Source organism: Aotus nancymaae, unplaced genomic scaffold (genome assembly GCF_030222135.1).
Source record: "Aotus nancymaae isolate 86718 unplaced genomic scaffold, 86718_ANA_hifiasm-v0.15.2.pri h1tg000003l, whole genome shotgun sequence".
Lineage (NCBI taxonomy): Eukaryota > Metazoa > Chordata > Mammalia > Primates > Aotidae > Aotus > Aotus nancymaae.
In genome coordinates this window covers 63264707-63280671 of record NW_026988414.1, presented here as the reverse complement: position 1 = coordinate 63280671, position 15965 = coordinate 63264707, and the positions used below count along the sequence as shown (strand labels likewise).

General features: G+C 36.8%; 1 protein-coding gene across 32 annotated transcripts in view; it reads right to left on the bottom strand.

Annotated features, from left to right (window-relative positions):
* Window positions 1-15965, bottom strand: part of PTPRD (protein tyrosine phosphatase receptor type D) — a 1411192-nt gene that overhangs the window by 46661 nt on the left and 1348566 nt on the right. For all 32 annotated transcript variants that reach the window (XM_064381700.1, XM_064381675.1, XM_064381734.1 and 29 more), the window contains 2 exons: window positions 10999-11118; window positions 10325-10479 (listed from right to left, as the gene is read on the bottom strand). In XM_064381700.1, the coding sequence (XP_064237770.1) occupies window positions 10325-10479; window positions 10999-11118 (275 nt within the window). The remainder of the gene's footprint in view (window positions 1-10324; window positions 10480-10998; window positions 11119-15965) is intronic.

The following is a 15965-nucleotide window of genomic DNA, read 5'->3' as shown; positions in this document are numbered from 1 at the left end:
AGATGACTGTGGTTTTAAGCCACTGTGTCTTGGGTTGGTATCTGTAGGTAGCAATGCTAACTGATAGACATACCATCCATTCTGCCAACTCCTATCACACACAGGTGTACCAGAAACAAAAAAATAGTTATAGTATTTTAAAACATGATTCACTGCTCAACACCAAAACAAATGAACAAAAACAGAGAAAAGAAATATTCTCAAAATAATCGTAATTCTTATAATCCTCTCCCTTTCAGATTATTAAAAGAAATTTGAGCATTTGGCTGTTTATCCTCAGAATTGAAGTCACAGTTAATCCTGCCCGCTTTTATCTGGTTCATCTTTTTTAATATACTAGAGATTGACAAACCACAGACTTAACAAGCACTACCGTGCACGGATGAAACACTTAACTGCTGCCTCTCCCTTGATGAACTGCAATGTAGAGAAGTTTTGGGCAAAGCAGAAGAGGTATAGAGGGAGGTGAGATGGGAAGACAAAGAAAAAGAGAGGCTGCTCATGTCCCTTGAAAGAAGGTACAGAAAAACAACAACAACAAAAAAAATTTAAGTATTTGATAAGCAACTTATCTTTGGTACAGTTTTATGATTTAAAAATCAAGTGTGCTGTCCCAGAAATCTGTACCCTTAAAAATCAAAGGGCAAAGAATTTCAGGAACCTGAAAGCCTGGGCAGGAGGTCTGACAATGTGACTCACTTCCCTTCCATTCATCTCATCTGTTATCTTTGGCCTCCACTAAACAATGAAAAAGGGACAGTCACTAAGTCATATGCCACTTGAGGGCACTCCTGGGGCTTACTGTTTGGGACTGCCAAAATGCCGGACGTCATACCAACTGTGAATATGAAGCAAGGTGACTGATACCATAGCACAAAAGACTAGCATTTATCAATTCCAAAGAGCATGGCCCTTAAAAGTAGCTACTATGAGAGGATGAAGATTTATTGCAGCGATGCTGCCATGGTGCAAAAAGTATTTTTGGAACTCATTTTTGGCAGTAGAGTTGAACACCTACAGCCGGTGCTTTTGAATTCAATAATGGTGGCACATCTTTGTCCTTGAAGGTAGATTTATTTATTTATTTTTCTGGTGCCAAGAGACACCTGGAGCCAAGTTTCTGGTTTCTATGGTTAGTGTCCAAGGTAAGAAACACTATTAGATGACTTTTCAAGTAATGATCCGAGTTCTCTGTATACTTTAAAAGGTTATAATTAAAGTAAGTATCACAAAGAAGTTCTCCAAATGCTTAAAATAAGAGTGCCATTCAGCCGGGCGCGGTGGTTCATGCCTGTAATCTCAGCACTTTGGGAGGCTGAGGCAGGTGGATCACGAGGTCAAGAGATCGAGACCATCCTGGTCAACGTGGTGAAACCCCGTCTCTACTAAAAATACAAAAAATTAGCTGGGCATGGTGGCGCGTGCCTGTAATCCCAGCTACTCAGGAGGCTGAGGCAGGAGAATTGCCTGAACCCAGGAGGTGGAGGTTGCAGTGAGCCGAGATCGCACCATTGCACTCCGGCCTGGGTAACAAGAGCGAAACTCCATCTCAAAAAAAAAAAAAAAAAAAAGAGTGCCATTCAAATAAACTTTTTTAAAAAAGCTAAAAGCTTTGAGCTGGGCTATCATTTGGAAACAATAATTTTGCCAAAATTAAAAATCAGTTTTATTACCATAAGCAGTGGTTTTCACCTAGGGTGATTTTACCCTCAAAAGGACATTTGGCTATGCCTAGAACATTTTTTTATTGTAACAATATGGGGAAGGGGGTGAGGGTGGGACGTGTTACTGGCATCTGGTGAGCAAAGCCCAGGGATGCTGCTAAATATCCTACAATGTATGGGACAGCTCTCATCGCAAAAATTCTATGATCTAAAAGGTCCAAACTGCTGAAGATGAGAAAGCCTGTTAAACAATTGGTTCTAATAAGCAATGCATTTATTTTAGTGCTATGAAATAATTTTAACAGTACTTAACACATTTTTCTATGTTAAATATTCCAGCTGCCACCCATCTTCTATGGTAATGTATACATGCACATGTTTTCTATTCTTCTGAATCACCAATGACCTACAACTCAAACTCACATTTCAGAAAATATAATAGTACTCTTTGTTGGTATTAAGAGGCAATTCAAATAACTATTTGAGGTAAAACAACAATTTTTAAAAGTCAGTAACTGTAAACATTTGTTGACTTCTTTCTATGTAACAGGCTAATTTATCACTTTACACAACTCTTATTTAATCTTTATAAACAATACTGTGAAAGAAATACCACTAATATCCCCACGTTACCGATCAGGAAATTGAGTCTTAGAAAGATTATTTAATGTGCTCAAGGTCACAGATGCAGTAAATAGTACAGCTGAGATCTGAACTCTGTTTCTCGAACAATTTCAACTGCGGAGTTTGCACTACCAGGTGTTTCTGGGTCCTAAGAGCAGCTCTATCTGCTAGAGGCCACCTCATTTGTAGGTGAGGGACAGTTCAACTCTCATTTGTAAGATATAAATTGAGCAACATGGAAAGTGGTAGTATGGTATGGTACACACAGAGATCACAAAGGGGTTCTCCTCCAGACTCAGCTTACTAGTGAAGTACGTGTTCTTCGGCAAAGCACTTGACTTCTCAGAGTCTCGATCTCCTTAGCTGGAGACTGAGGACAGTAACAGTACACATCTGCCACTCTTACCGTAAACATCAAATCAAGTAAGTAATGGGGAGATGCTCAGTAAACAGTCACTTACAACACAAAAGTGAGTTGGTTGCTATTCTTAGGCACGAAATGGGAACAGGATTGGTGATAGGTTCTCAGTTGCCCCTGAAGGAAACTTCATCATACAGACCTGACAGTTAAGACTGACAGACTTTGAAGTTAGTTTTGTACTACTATTGGCCTCACCTCTCCTCCACTGTATTTATATCTATCATGCTTCTTTTCAAATAAATTCTCCATTTAATCAGGCCGCCAGAGAGCTCTTCCTAGCACCTCAACTTCTCCATTTTGAGTTTTACGCTTTATACCTACCTGGGGACACTATGCAATTCCTTTTAATGGCTTTTTTTTGGGGGAGGGTTCCATTACCTTTAAACTCTTTCAGTGGAAGTAAGCTATTTTTCTCTTATAGGAGTGTGCCATCAATAGATTGAAGACCCAGCCTCCTGTTTTATATCACTATGTTGTTTCATAAACTAAGCATTTGCTTCTTATACAGAATTATTGGTGTATAAAAAGAGAATGTGGCATAATGAGTTCCACATGGTATAATATTCCTCACCTTAAAAGGTTTCCATAAATAAGGACATAATTTGGACACTCCACCCATTCTTATCGAGAGATGTTGGCATTTTTAACAATCCCACCTTTCATCTACAGAAGCCTAGCATCTCCTATTACCTAATTTACATATGAAAATAAACCTCAGGTTTAAGGAAAATATGGGTCTATGGTTCACATTTGTCAGCATCTCAAAACTATCACATGCTTTGGCAATACTTGTGGTCTTTGATCTGGAGACATTTGAATGGAACATTAGAAGAAATAAAAAATGGAATTTAGGATGAATGGTTAAAATGCATTAAACAATTTTCCACAGCACTCTCAGCTTCTCTGGATCACAAGGTCGTTTGCTTTTATGCTATTATGCAATGCTTTCCAAAATCTTTTGATTTTGAAACGGCCATTTTCATCAATATTGGGTCAGGCTTAGGGGTACATGGCTATGCTATGAATATGGCCTACATAGTTTCCCGGTTGTGCTTCCACATGCAAAGTCAAAAACTATCATGAAGATTGGAACTTAGGAGTTTCTGGAACCCCAAACTGGCATCTGATTTCTACTGGACCACTTTAGTGGCCTGTTGGTGCTTCTAGGACATTATTGATCTATGCCTGGTATGCAGTTCCTATTCCTTCCAGTTTTGAAGAGTGGTTTGATTCTATGATTGTGACAGATTTAAGTGATACTCAGGAAGCTTATTTTATTTTCCTTGAGATTGTTTCATTTAGAAGATCAATTCAGGAGTCGTGATCTATCCCCATTCCAATGTTTTCCATAAATGAGTATGTTTCTCTTATAAAGAAAAAGTCTTTGTCTTAAAAAGAGTTAATGTGACATGAGATTTAGTATCATGGGTCAAGGTTTTATAACTGATTCACTGAAATTATAGCTTTTCCCCAATGTATTCATTCCTAACAAATGCAAATACTTGGGGCAAATCGGCTGTCATGTCCCTTTGGTACTGGAATATAAACTTTATAGAATATGTGGTTTAGAAGGTAAGCCACACAATATTCTATAAAACAACATAAAAACCAAGGCTCAAAAGGGGAACAAATGGCCTTAGTTTCTAAGGGAAAGACTAAGATGATATAGGAAAATGTAATGCATGACCTCTAAGAAAATCTAAGTTTAATAAATAGAAAGTTCTCCTCCAAAATCGAATTTTATAAACAAGAGGAAAACAATATTGTATGTCTCTATTCATGCACTGCATATATATGTACATACATGTATGTATATGTGTGTGTTTCAGGAAGAGAAAATGGTAAGTATCTATTTGACAACCTTTACACATGTAAAGAGTTAAGTGTAAGGGACTAGGTGGTCTCTGCAATGTGAAGAATAAGAACTGGATATAATGATAGATAAACAGTCCACGGACTTTGAAATCAGGATGAAATGTATATGCCATATGACCTTAAACAAATCACTTACTACCTCCCTGTGCTTAATGTTCTTTGCAAGCAAAATATAATATTTTCTGGATCATATGAGTGCTCAGTAATACTTGGAAAACAGTAATGGCTCCATGAGTGGTTGCTATTATAATTATTTATGTTCAAGCGATTAAGGAATCAAAGAGACTCACATGCTAGCAATTGCCTTTGATTTAGAAAGAGTGAAAAAAAAGGCTAGAATATGGCAATATGGTATGGAACAAGAAAGGAAGGAGTGACTCATTCTGACCGGATCAACAGGGACGGCTTGACAGAGAAATGACCCCAAGGGGACAGCAGAAGGGGGAGCTAAAAACTATGATGGGACCTGAAGTCTGCAGAATCTGCCTGATTCACAGGGCCACGGGGAACATAATGGCCTTGCCACCACTAGTAGTATGAGCTCAGGCAAGTAAGTGGATCTTACTTGGCCTCTGCTGTTTTTTCTTCTGTGAAATGGGAGAATAACGCTTCTTCTTGTAAATACCATTGGAAAGGAAAAGCAGTAACATATATAAAGCACTTACAAAAGGGCCTCTTCAGTTGACAAGAAAGAATATTTGATGTTGAATAAGGGCTCAACTATCCTGAACTATTAATATGGCTACAGAATGGGGAACTATATCTACATGTAATCGTGGAATAGACGGTATGTGAAAGAATAACAAATGTAGAGTAATAGAAGAAGCAACTCAGAAATAGTTATAAGGCAAAAACAATTTAAAATAAGCTCTCATAAAGAAATAGCCCAATATAAAGGGATACAAATATAGTCTCTTGGGTTAAAAAACAAACCAAAAAAACCAGTACGGCCTTGAAACTCTCTTACTATTTTTGTAAAAATTACTAAAATTTTTACTTGGATAAGCAATTATTAAGTACCTACTAACGTGCAAGAGCTGGGGTAAAAATGTATAGAAGCCATTACTCATGCCTTCTAAGATCTCAAGGCACATATGATCTGCACACATGTAGCTAAACATGAAAAGTATGAACCTATTCTATGAGAATTTAGAGAATAAAGTATTTAATTCTTCCTGTGGGAAGACGAATGGGGAATAAGCTTCAAATGTTTCTCCAGAGTTACAATTCAAATGTCTACATAATGAAGTAATTTCATAACTGTGTATTAAATAATAGGGAGTGGGAAGAGTTTGGAAAACTGGATAGCGCACTCCAGCTTAGAGAAATTCATGCTCAAATTTTCAAAAAATTATCATGTATATCAACAAAACCATTTGAAGCCAGTTTGCAACATTTGCAATACAAAAAGGAAGTGCTATTTAAGTTGGATTATGTATCAAGGTTGAACATCATCAGGTAGAGAAGGGGAACTGTTGAAATTCTAGACCAGATAAATATCTTTTGCTGAGAGTCAGAGATGAAGATACTTGTAATGTGCAGTTATCAGAAGATGGGCCAGGGAGTCAACAACGAGGTGCGAAGGGTGAGATCAGCCTAGATTACAAAAGGCCATGAATGCAATGATAAGCAGTTAAGCCCTCATCTTGAAGGCATCAAGGACCATAGCATTAAGTTCCTTTAACAGCATCATTTGAAGAGTTCAAGGGTTTCTCAGGTCTTTATACAAACAGATGCACTATTATAAATGATTCTCTCTAACATACAGCATCATGTTCTCTCTCGCTGAGAAAAGTCTTACGGAATTACCATAGTGGAAAATATGTACATTTGAAAAAATCCATTCAATTAATGATTTGTATATTTATAAACTGCTATTTAATAAAATGGATGGCTCAGGTTACACAGATGATATCCAAGTTCAGTTGAATTTTTCTTCTGAGAGTTCTAAATATACATACAGCTTTTAAAAGGTACTCAGTAATGAATATTTTTAATAATTTAAAATTACTGCATACTTCTGTATGCTATGCACTATCCCAAGTGCTGTATATGTAACTATTTTACGTCATTTCACTTAATTTTTATAAAATCCTCATTGCTATATACAGTGTTACCCCATTTTACAGGTGAAGAAAGAGAGGTTAAATAATCTGTCCAAAGGTATGCACCCAGTAAGTAAACAAGCTGACATTTTACTTGAGTAGTCTATCTCTCCAGAGTGCGTACTCTCAACGTTGAGACTCTATGCTCTATATGAACTGATGGATAACTAGAGTTGGTCTTTCCTTGTTCGCCTGTTGAACCAGGCCTTCTTTCTTTTAGGAGTGTGGTAGACTCTGTCCTCCTTGACCTTCCGAGGTCCCATCTGCTCTGGTTGTACTAGGCTATCCCTAAAATTCTTTCTTGTGGTTGATTGTTAGAATTTCTTTTATTTAATGGCTTATTGTCATACTACCATAATTATCTTTTTCTGTACTGCACCCCTAGTCCCACCATTTTTGGGCTACTACTACTGACTTCTTTAAAATCTCCTCCATTCTAACAGGACATATTGAGCAGAAGGCTTGGATCTACTTTGTCACTACCTCTTTATTACAGAAAAAAAAAAAGTTTGGTACATAATAAAAGTAATCACAACACAAAATACAGTATTTACATTCCAGACTATTTTTTGTGATTTCACGGTTAACCGTGATCAGGATCCCTTTGTAACATGGCTACTGTGGCTTTTTGCGTAGTTTCTTTCTGCTTAGAAATGGTTCCTAAACTAGCATTTTTGGGATGCTACACTAGTAACTGTCATTTAGAATGACTAATCTGCTGCTTTGTCACAAAAAATTATGCTGTCAAGTTTTAACTTGACTTGTATTCAACTCAAGGATTCATGATAATATGCATGTTGACAATGTTGACATGACCCTCCTAAATAAAGAGGCCCAAATTTCTTACCAGACATATAAAATTACCTATGGGTAATTATTTCACAGAGCTGAGTTTATGCAGTTCCTTTCCCTCATTGTTTTGAAGTTGCTAACAAATTTCTTCCACCAATATACCTACTCTTCTGTTGTTTGTTTCAATAAGCAGCTTCTCCAGAGCCTCAGGCACAGCACTTCCAAGTGTCAGCAGCTATTAGCTCAGCACATTCATCTTTGTTTGCTTATTTCTCCTGAGTAGCCTGTCTTTCTCAGAGGTGAGTCCAGGTGGCTTAACATAACATGGATTGGGGGGGGGGGTGTATGTGAGTGTGTGTGCGCGAGTGCGTGTATTTTCTCAAAATGAGGCATTATAGCTATTTATCTTATCTCTCATACTTGCTATTAGCTTGCAAACATCTTTTTATCCCTCATGGTATCCAGCATGAAACCTATATCTTGCTACAGAGGGCGAACTGCATTTTAAAAATTAGGTCTTTATTGATCTATCGATTTGTGATTGATCTCCTGATTGATTTATCGATCTATTTATCTATCTCCGTTTTCTAGAGCCTCTACTTTATGGAAATGGGAAGAACATTTTGAGAAAGGACAGATTCTGTATTTTGAAATGCAATTTGAAAAAAATCATCATGCTGTTTTTCAATGAACTTCCAAATTATGTGTCTCTAATTTTTGTTCCTATTATCTTAAACATATAATTACGTGTATGTGTGTGTGCAGGGACATGTGTGTGTGTACCATATTTTTGCCATCAGGCATATAAGGGCAACATTTCTTCTTCCAACCCCAAATTTTCTGTTTCTCTATCCTTTGGCCAAATTCTATCTGAAAACATTTCATGTGTTTCATGTGTGATTTTTATAATCAAGTTCAGCTCTCACCAAGCAGAGACACCATATAATCAGGTGCACTGGGTCTTTGAGGCCTGCAAAGAACTGTGTGTAACAGAGCATACGGACTCATCAAAGTAGCACCTGAATTAAAACCAAAAAGCAGGAGAAACAAATCTCTTTCATGATGTAAAATCACTTGCTCAAATTAAAAATAATTTTTAGTGTTTTACACTCATGCAGAAAACTGCAACTGAGTGACCAGTCCTCAAAGGATCCTGTCTTGGATACAGGGAAACAAACATCTAGATAAGACTTGAGGACTATTGTGCCACCATCTTCTTAGTTATCAGTACTTGAAGCAAACTTTGTAGCCTCTCACTTCTCTTGACCCAACATAATTCTCTTAACCCAACATAGTGTTATTATGAACATCAAACAAAAGCATAGGGAACTGCTTTGAAATTAGTAACATACTCTACATAAATACAAGGGAATGTTATTACTGTTTTTATCGAGGAAAACATTTGCTGGAAAAGAGTAACTTTATCCTGTTTGGAATTTGCCAGTCCACTGTTTAATAATGAGCATTGTAGCATAATTTGGCTAGGTAAATTTCATTGCTTTTATTCTGATCAATCTATTGACCCCATCTTCTAAAAAACTAGCCCCTTTTCTAGGGTCTATCGTATTATATTATAGCATAACATGGGGTATGAAAGAAAGTTACGGTATTAAGTCATGATAGAAGAGATTTTGGATTGATGCTTTCTTATGTTTTCCTACACTCCTACACTTGTATTTTACTTGTCTGCGCAAGAAGCACTATTTTTTCATATCAGGATTAGTCGGGTTATAAAGAACTATCTTTAAGTCATATGTGCTATACATTTACATAGTAATAAATAGACTCTTATCAGATAGCTTGAGTAGTCTGTTAGAAATGTTACTTAAGCCTGTAATCCCAGCACTTTGGGAGGCCGAGGCAGGTGGATCACGAGGTCAAGAGATCGAGACCATCCTGGTCAACATGGTGAAACCCCGTCTCTACTAAAAATACAAAAAATTAGCTGGGCATGGTGGCGCGTGCCTGTAATCCCAGCTACTCAGGAGGCTGAGGCAGGAGAATTGCCTGAACCCAGGAGGCAGAGGTTGCGCCATTGCACTCCAGCCTGGGTAACAAGAGCGAAACTCCGTCTCCAAAAAAAAAAAAAAAAAAAAGTGTTACTTAATAGGTACTCAAGCAACTGGAAGACATAAGTTTAATATTTAAAAATCTTTAAACATTTATATATATTGCAGTCTGAGTGGTGATGTACATGTTAGTCAGATTTAAGCAAAAAATACAAACTATACATTTCAGGAGAAACACAAGCCTATTATCTCTAAGTACATAACTTCTTCCAAATTATAGATCTTGTATATATTCTATTAAATGAATTTTTAAAAATCAAATTAGTGATTTGTTATATGAGACTTGATATTACTAATATACAGAAGGCATCTTTAAGCAGTAAGATAGTCTCCCTAATGCTTATATTATTATTTTGTTCAGTAATTATTTTTGTTCAGTAATTTTTTCCCTATAAATGGTAAAAAGGTTGTATTGGTCCAGCCCACAAGAACTTAACAATATAAATTCGTTTTTAAGAATACTCCTCCACATATTATTTTTTGTTTTACATATTTATAGCCATGTGCACACTTAATTTTGTGTTTTTTACTGGGAAAAGACAATAGGGATGGACCACAGCTGCTTACTCCATCCAGGAGAAATATGCATCTATGTCAAATCCATCCTCTTGATGTTAGCATAGGCCTCATTTGACCAAAAGAGAGCTGTATTATTTATAAAGGCATTTTCTATCCCAGAATGTCAAGAAGTTGCATAAACATCCAATGAGGAACAATTTAGCTTTCTGTTTCCTCAAAAACCTCCTGACTGCAAGTGAAACACATGCTTCTTACCTGCAGTGCACAACCATCGGACCAGCATCGGGAGGGTTACAGGTTTTGACTCTACGTAAGAAAGCTAGAAAAGGTGTAGGGTGTTCTGGAACACCATGATCAGGCCAGGCGGTGAACTGGAATTGTCTCACTTCTCTCTTCTCACTGGAACCATTCTGTGAAGTAGGAATATCAGCTGAAATTCTGTTTTCCCAGCCTCAGTGGTAATGATGAATAACAGGGAAGAAGTAATGCTAAAATGTGCTATCCTAATTCCTTTCTCCCACCCTATATCCTTTGGGAAGACACAATCGTTGGAAATATAAACCCCAAGCTATTTGTAAATGACAAACATTTGCTCAGGAAGACAAAATTCTAAGGTGAGAAGCATTACATTTTTCAGCTTTAACTACCAGGAGAGCTCCTATCACATTTATTTTACAGGAAGAACTAGTTCTTCTTCATCTATTCTTCATTGGCTGAAACTTTCATTCAGAGCAAGAGTTTTATATTTACTGATAAATCACCAGACAAGAAGAAAAATGGCTGAGTGATAATGGAAGATTTATTTCATTCTTCACTGTTGCTGTTGGGATCAAGATTTAAGTAAAGCCTTAGGAGAGTTGATTTCTCAAAAGAAGCTTTCTTTAAACAATAGAGAGGGGAAAGGGAGGAGAAAAAGATAAAAAGCAAACCTTGTAAAGTGCAAATGTTCGAACACAGTATGTGGCCAACTCCACGGTATCAAGCAGCGTTACTTGAACCAGTCCATGGGTTTCAGTGCCTCTACTGGGCCAATACTGGTCACACTTCACCTACAAGAAACAAGTGACACATTCAGGGCAAATGCTCATCAATTTCTCTATTAACTTTACTTTGAGTTGCTGTGGAAGGAAAACAGCTTTTCTGCATTTCATTTTATGTTGATCTTTTTCTGGCACGCATTTTTGTTATCCCAATATATGTAAATTACTGCTCTGATGCCAATATAAACCACATTTTTCAAACTGGTAGGAATACTAAACAGTAACAGATTCAATTTTCCTGGAGAAAAATAAGTTGCAGATCGTTGCTGGGTAAAATACAGAGAGAAGGATTTGAAACTTCAGTGTGGTTGAAAAGAAAACAAATTTATCCTGGGATAGACGTTATGAATTGCATCAGGAAGATGACACTTTGGCATTTAAACTACATGGTAAGATAGTTAGTGTTAATTCATCGAGATTTAAAAGGCACAAGGTATTTCATCTTGAGCTATCACAACTTCCAAATATGCTTGTTCAAAGAAAAGTAGAAATAATTGGAAAATCTATCAACATATACTAAACAACATAAGCATGTGCTTTTTTTTAAACACAAGATAAATGTTATTTGTATCCGAAGCAAATTAAACCTATAATATCTACAGGGAAAAGAGCTGTCTGTTCTTTACAAAGAGTCTTAGAGGGTCATACACTAACATTACAAAGTTTGAATAATTTAAAATTCATTCAAGATGAATACTCTACAATTTCTATGTGGAATGGAACAAAAACACATACAAAGTATTCAACCTAATTAGTTTAACACACAACAAAGAATAATTCCAAGTCTGCCGTAAGCCTCAAATTTACTGCATGAGTCTGTGGGACATTAAAAAGTATAATGAAAAATAACAAACACAGCACTATGTTTTTGTACTAACGCCATAGATCAGACTATATTTACCCTTTCTATCTCAGATTCCTTTTTTAATGGGAGTAATTCTTAAGAGAAGCCAACTGAAATACATTTCTCTAGGTAAAGAAAGCTCTTAGCAGTATTTTCCAATACGGAATACACCTTTCTATTTGAAAAAGAAAGAACGGAAAATCACAATCTTTGGATTTAAACAAAGGCAATAAAGCATTATTATTATAGACACTAAAAATTTTTTGGTCCAGCGAATAGAATTATTACATAATGATTTGCTTTTATGTTTAATATGAGTATTCATAGCATTCTGTGAGTAATATTGTAATTTTGTCTTTCACAGAGATAGCATCTGTTCCCCTGAGGATTTGGGCTCTTTCCATGAAACTACCGGACCTTCTAAGAAAGGGAGAGGTTTTATCCTGTAAACAATTTCCTAGACAAGACAATAAAGGAAAGCGTTTTACTCTACAGTTACATAGTAAGCCAGATATTAAATTCACAAGGTTTGATTCCTATGTCTTGATTTCAACTTTGAGACCACACAAACATCACCTTTTTAATGAAAACAAACAAAAATGGTTCACAATGAGACAAAACTTTTGTCTTAATAAGATTAAAAAAGTACTTTGTGTGTTTCCTAGTTGTAAAGTTGTACAGTTGTACAAAAACAGCCTTCTGTGTTTCTTATTTCTTTCCTTCTTTTTTTTGAGATGGAGTCTTGCTCTGTTGCCAGACTGGAGTGCAGTGGCGTGATCTTGGCTCACTGCAACCTCCGCCTCCTGGGTTTAAGCGATTCTCCGTCTCAGCCTCCCAAGTAGCTGGGACTGCAAGAGCACACCACCACACCCAGCTAATTTTTTTGTATTTTTAGCAGAGACGGTGTTTCACCGTGTTATCCAGGATGGTCTCAATCTCCTGACCTCATGATCTGCCCACCTCGGCCTCCCAAAGTGCTGGGATTACAGGCGTGAGCCACTGCGCCTGGTCCCCTGTGTTTGTTATTTCTATCATTTGTCCTTACTCAAAGAGATAACACAGGGAAAGGACAATTCTTGAAGGAGAATACTGACGTAGAGTGACCAGGCATGGGCATCGCTATATGTTCTTTCACCATCAGCTAAACACAGCTCACAGCAGACATATGTAGCAGAGGCTACCATCTGAACAGAAGCAATATTACATAAGCGGTCATGATTTAGATGAGAAAGAAAAAAAACACAAAAATTATGCCACAGGCTTTGTTTTAAACCATGAAATAGATGTCAAGTTGATGTCTCCCAGCAGAGGACGAAAAAGTAACTTTGGAGACCTCGTATTGTCATATTCGAGAAGCTGGCAACAATATGTTGAGTTAAAGATTCAAGAGAGAACTTCAAACTCATCTTTTAACAGTTTCAGCTGGATAGCAACCCTTTCGATTCAAAATAAACGAATCAAATCCCTGAGGACAAATATCACTATGATGTGCACTAAACAGCACATTAATGCAACAAAATGTTGCACATTAACAGCACATTAATGCAACAGATGCAGTCAGTTCAATGCACTGAACCAAATTCAATACAATTATATTTCAGAACTGGGACTTGGTTACACTTAGACCTTTTAGTGAGGTAAGAAGAGGCGATGAAGGAAAGAATGAGAAGCCAACCTTTACACAACTTTTGGAAAAATCACTCCATTATTTAATGACTCTCCATCTACAAATCTGCTCCATACCTAAGAAGCAGGAAAAACCAAAATTATCCTAATCCTTACATTTCTTGTAATAAGTTTGAAACTGCAGCTATTATTGGCTTAGACTCTGACCCCTTTAGAAAAAAAAAAACCACAAAGTATTACTATAAGGAGTAAATGCTGTGAAAATTTCTAGCTAAAAGAAGAAAAAAGTTGCTTTTGTACTCAATTTGAATAATGCACTTTAATCTTATTATTTACCAAAAGAAAAATAAACGTTTCAAACTCAACTGCAAAAATCAGGAGCAATTTTTAAAAGCGGATTTATTTAAATATTACCATTTTCTCTCAGGAAATATTTCTCAAAAGGATCTTATGAAAAATAAATACCCTAACGTATGTGAAAATGCTCAGACATGGTCTCAGCATTGGGATTAGAAGCTTTCCCTGAGGTTATCTGAATGCGACAGCAATACATTTTTCCCTTTGCTGGCAAGCACCTCAGCACTTCCTTTCTTGACCTCATTCTTTTAGCAGCCTGCACACCTTCATCTGATTTTGGAGGGCTGAATTTAAGGGCTTAGAGTTACTGACAAATATTATTTTAAGTCTCATCTTTTGCCACATGCTAAATATGATTTCCGATTTCAGCATCGGGGGCAAGTATGAAGTGTAGTGAGAAAAGAAAAAAGGAGAAGAATAGTAAGATAATTTCTAATTTTTCTTTCCGAAATTCCTGCACCCTTACCTAATTAGCGAGTGTAAATGAACTATCTCTATTTTTTGCTCTTAAAATGTTTTCCTTTGACAACAGCCCTTCCCCCACTCGGTTTTCCTAAGAGAAAATCTCATAAGGTATTTCTAGAGTTACTGCTTGTTAGGCTTCACACATAAAGCTGACTGTGAGATGAGAAATGAAGGCAGCTCCCTTTGAGTACATAAGAACTAGAAGGCAGGAGCTACTGAATACAAATACCGCTTTTTGCCTTTTTTTATTTCATTGAGAATAGACAGAAGCGGCCTTCAGGACTGATTCATGGAAGGTCAGGCAGAGTCTCCCTGGATGCCTGGAAAACTGCTTCTCTGTTTCCAGGACCAAAGCCTCGCCACCTCATCTGTAAAATGGGAACATTATCTCCAGCATTATGGAGCTATTGTGGAGACTGAAAATGGTGCACCTAAAACACTTAACCCGATGACCAGCACAAACAGGCATTCAACAAACACTAGCTATTATTGACTATCAGTCGATGACATTCTGGCCTCAACCCACCAGCCTTATTGACTAAGTGGAGGTGTTTTTAAACCTCCTGGTTCTTCAAATAGGTGGTTCTGAGATTCCAAACAATTCCCTTAATCTACCTGCACCCCCATCTCTTCTGAGAGGAGAATGAGTTCAACTCTGAGGTGAAAAGAAGAACAGCAGAACTTGTTACTCAGGATGTGGTTTAGAAACATCACTCAGTAACTTTATTTGAAACTAAAACTGAATGAGACAGTTCAGATTTTTGGCTGAATTTGGGGGGACACTTCTTTTTATTATCACGAAGTAATTACCCTTAAATGAAGCTTGCATTTTTCTATAATTCTGAAAAGAACAGGTTGATCATTACTAAATTTATGCTATAGAATTAATTTATTTTACCTTTCTCATGACAAACTATCACAATCAAGTTGATGGAATAATAAAACATATTTAAATGCGTTTCTAAAAATCTTGTCAGTGCAAGTATCTAGTAGAAGCTGATCCAGCAGGTCTGCTGAACATGCTTTGGGAGAAACGCTTTCCCTTGTTCTAGGCTATATTTACTTTGATATGGCTTATCTTGGGAGTGCTCGGCATATTGTAGGCACTCAATGAGTGGTAGTCAACTTTATAATCAATTAACTGTGGTCCAGATTTGCTTATTTTTAAATTGTCTAAAATTTTCTGAAAACAAAACCTCCTCATCTCAATTTATTAAAGAGTTAGTGAGCATGGCAACATGGCAAGGCCTCAGAATTCCAACTGTAACAAACTGAAACCTACAAAGGGTTCTGGCATTGCTAATCCAAAATGTATCTGCCACATGGTACTTTGAAAAGTCCGCTTTGGAGCAGATTATTTAGCCAAAGAAGGACCTAAAATAAAAACTGCTATGTGGGACACTATAACTTATTGCTAAAAGTGACTGTAAATTCATAGCTAGTAAGTTTGGGCACAGTGGTTGTTTAAGAATTAGCATTCTGTAAGGAACGGACAAGCAGGCTAACATTAGATAACACAAGTCAAAATTATTTTTGGGAGTAAGGAAATGTTGGTACCCTTTTG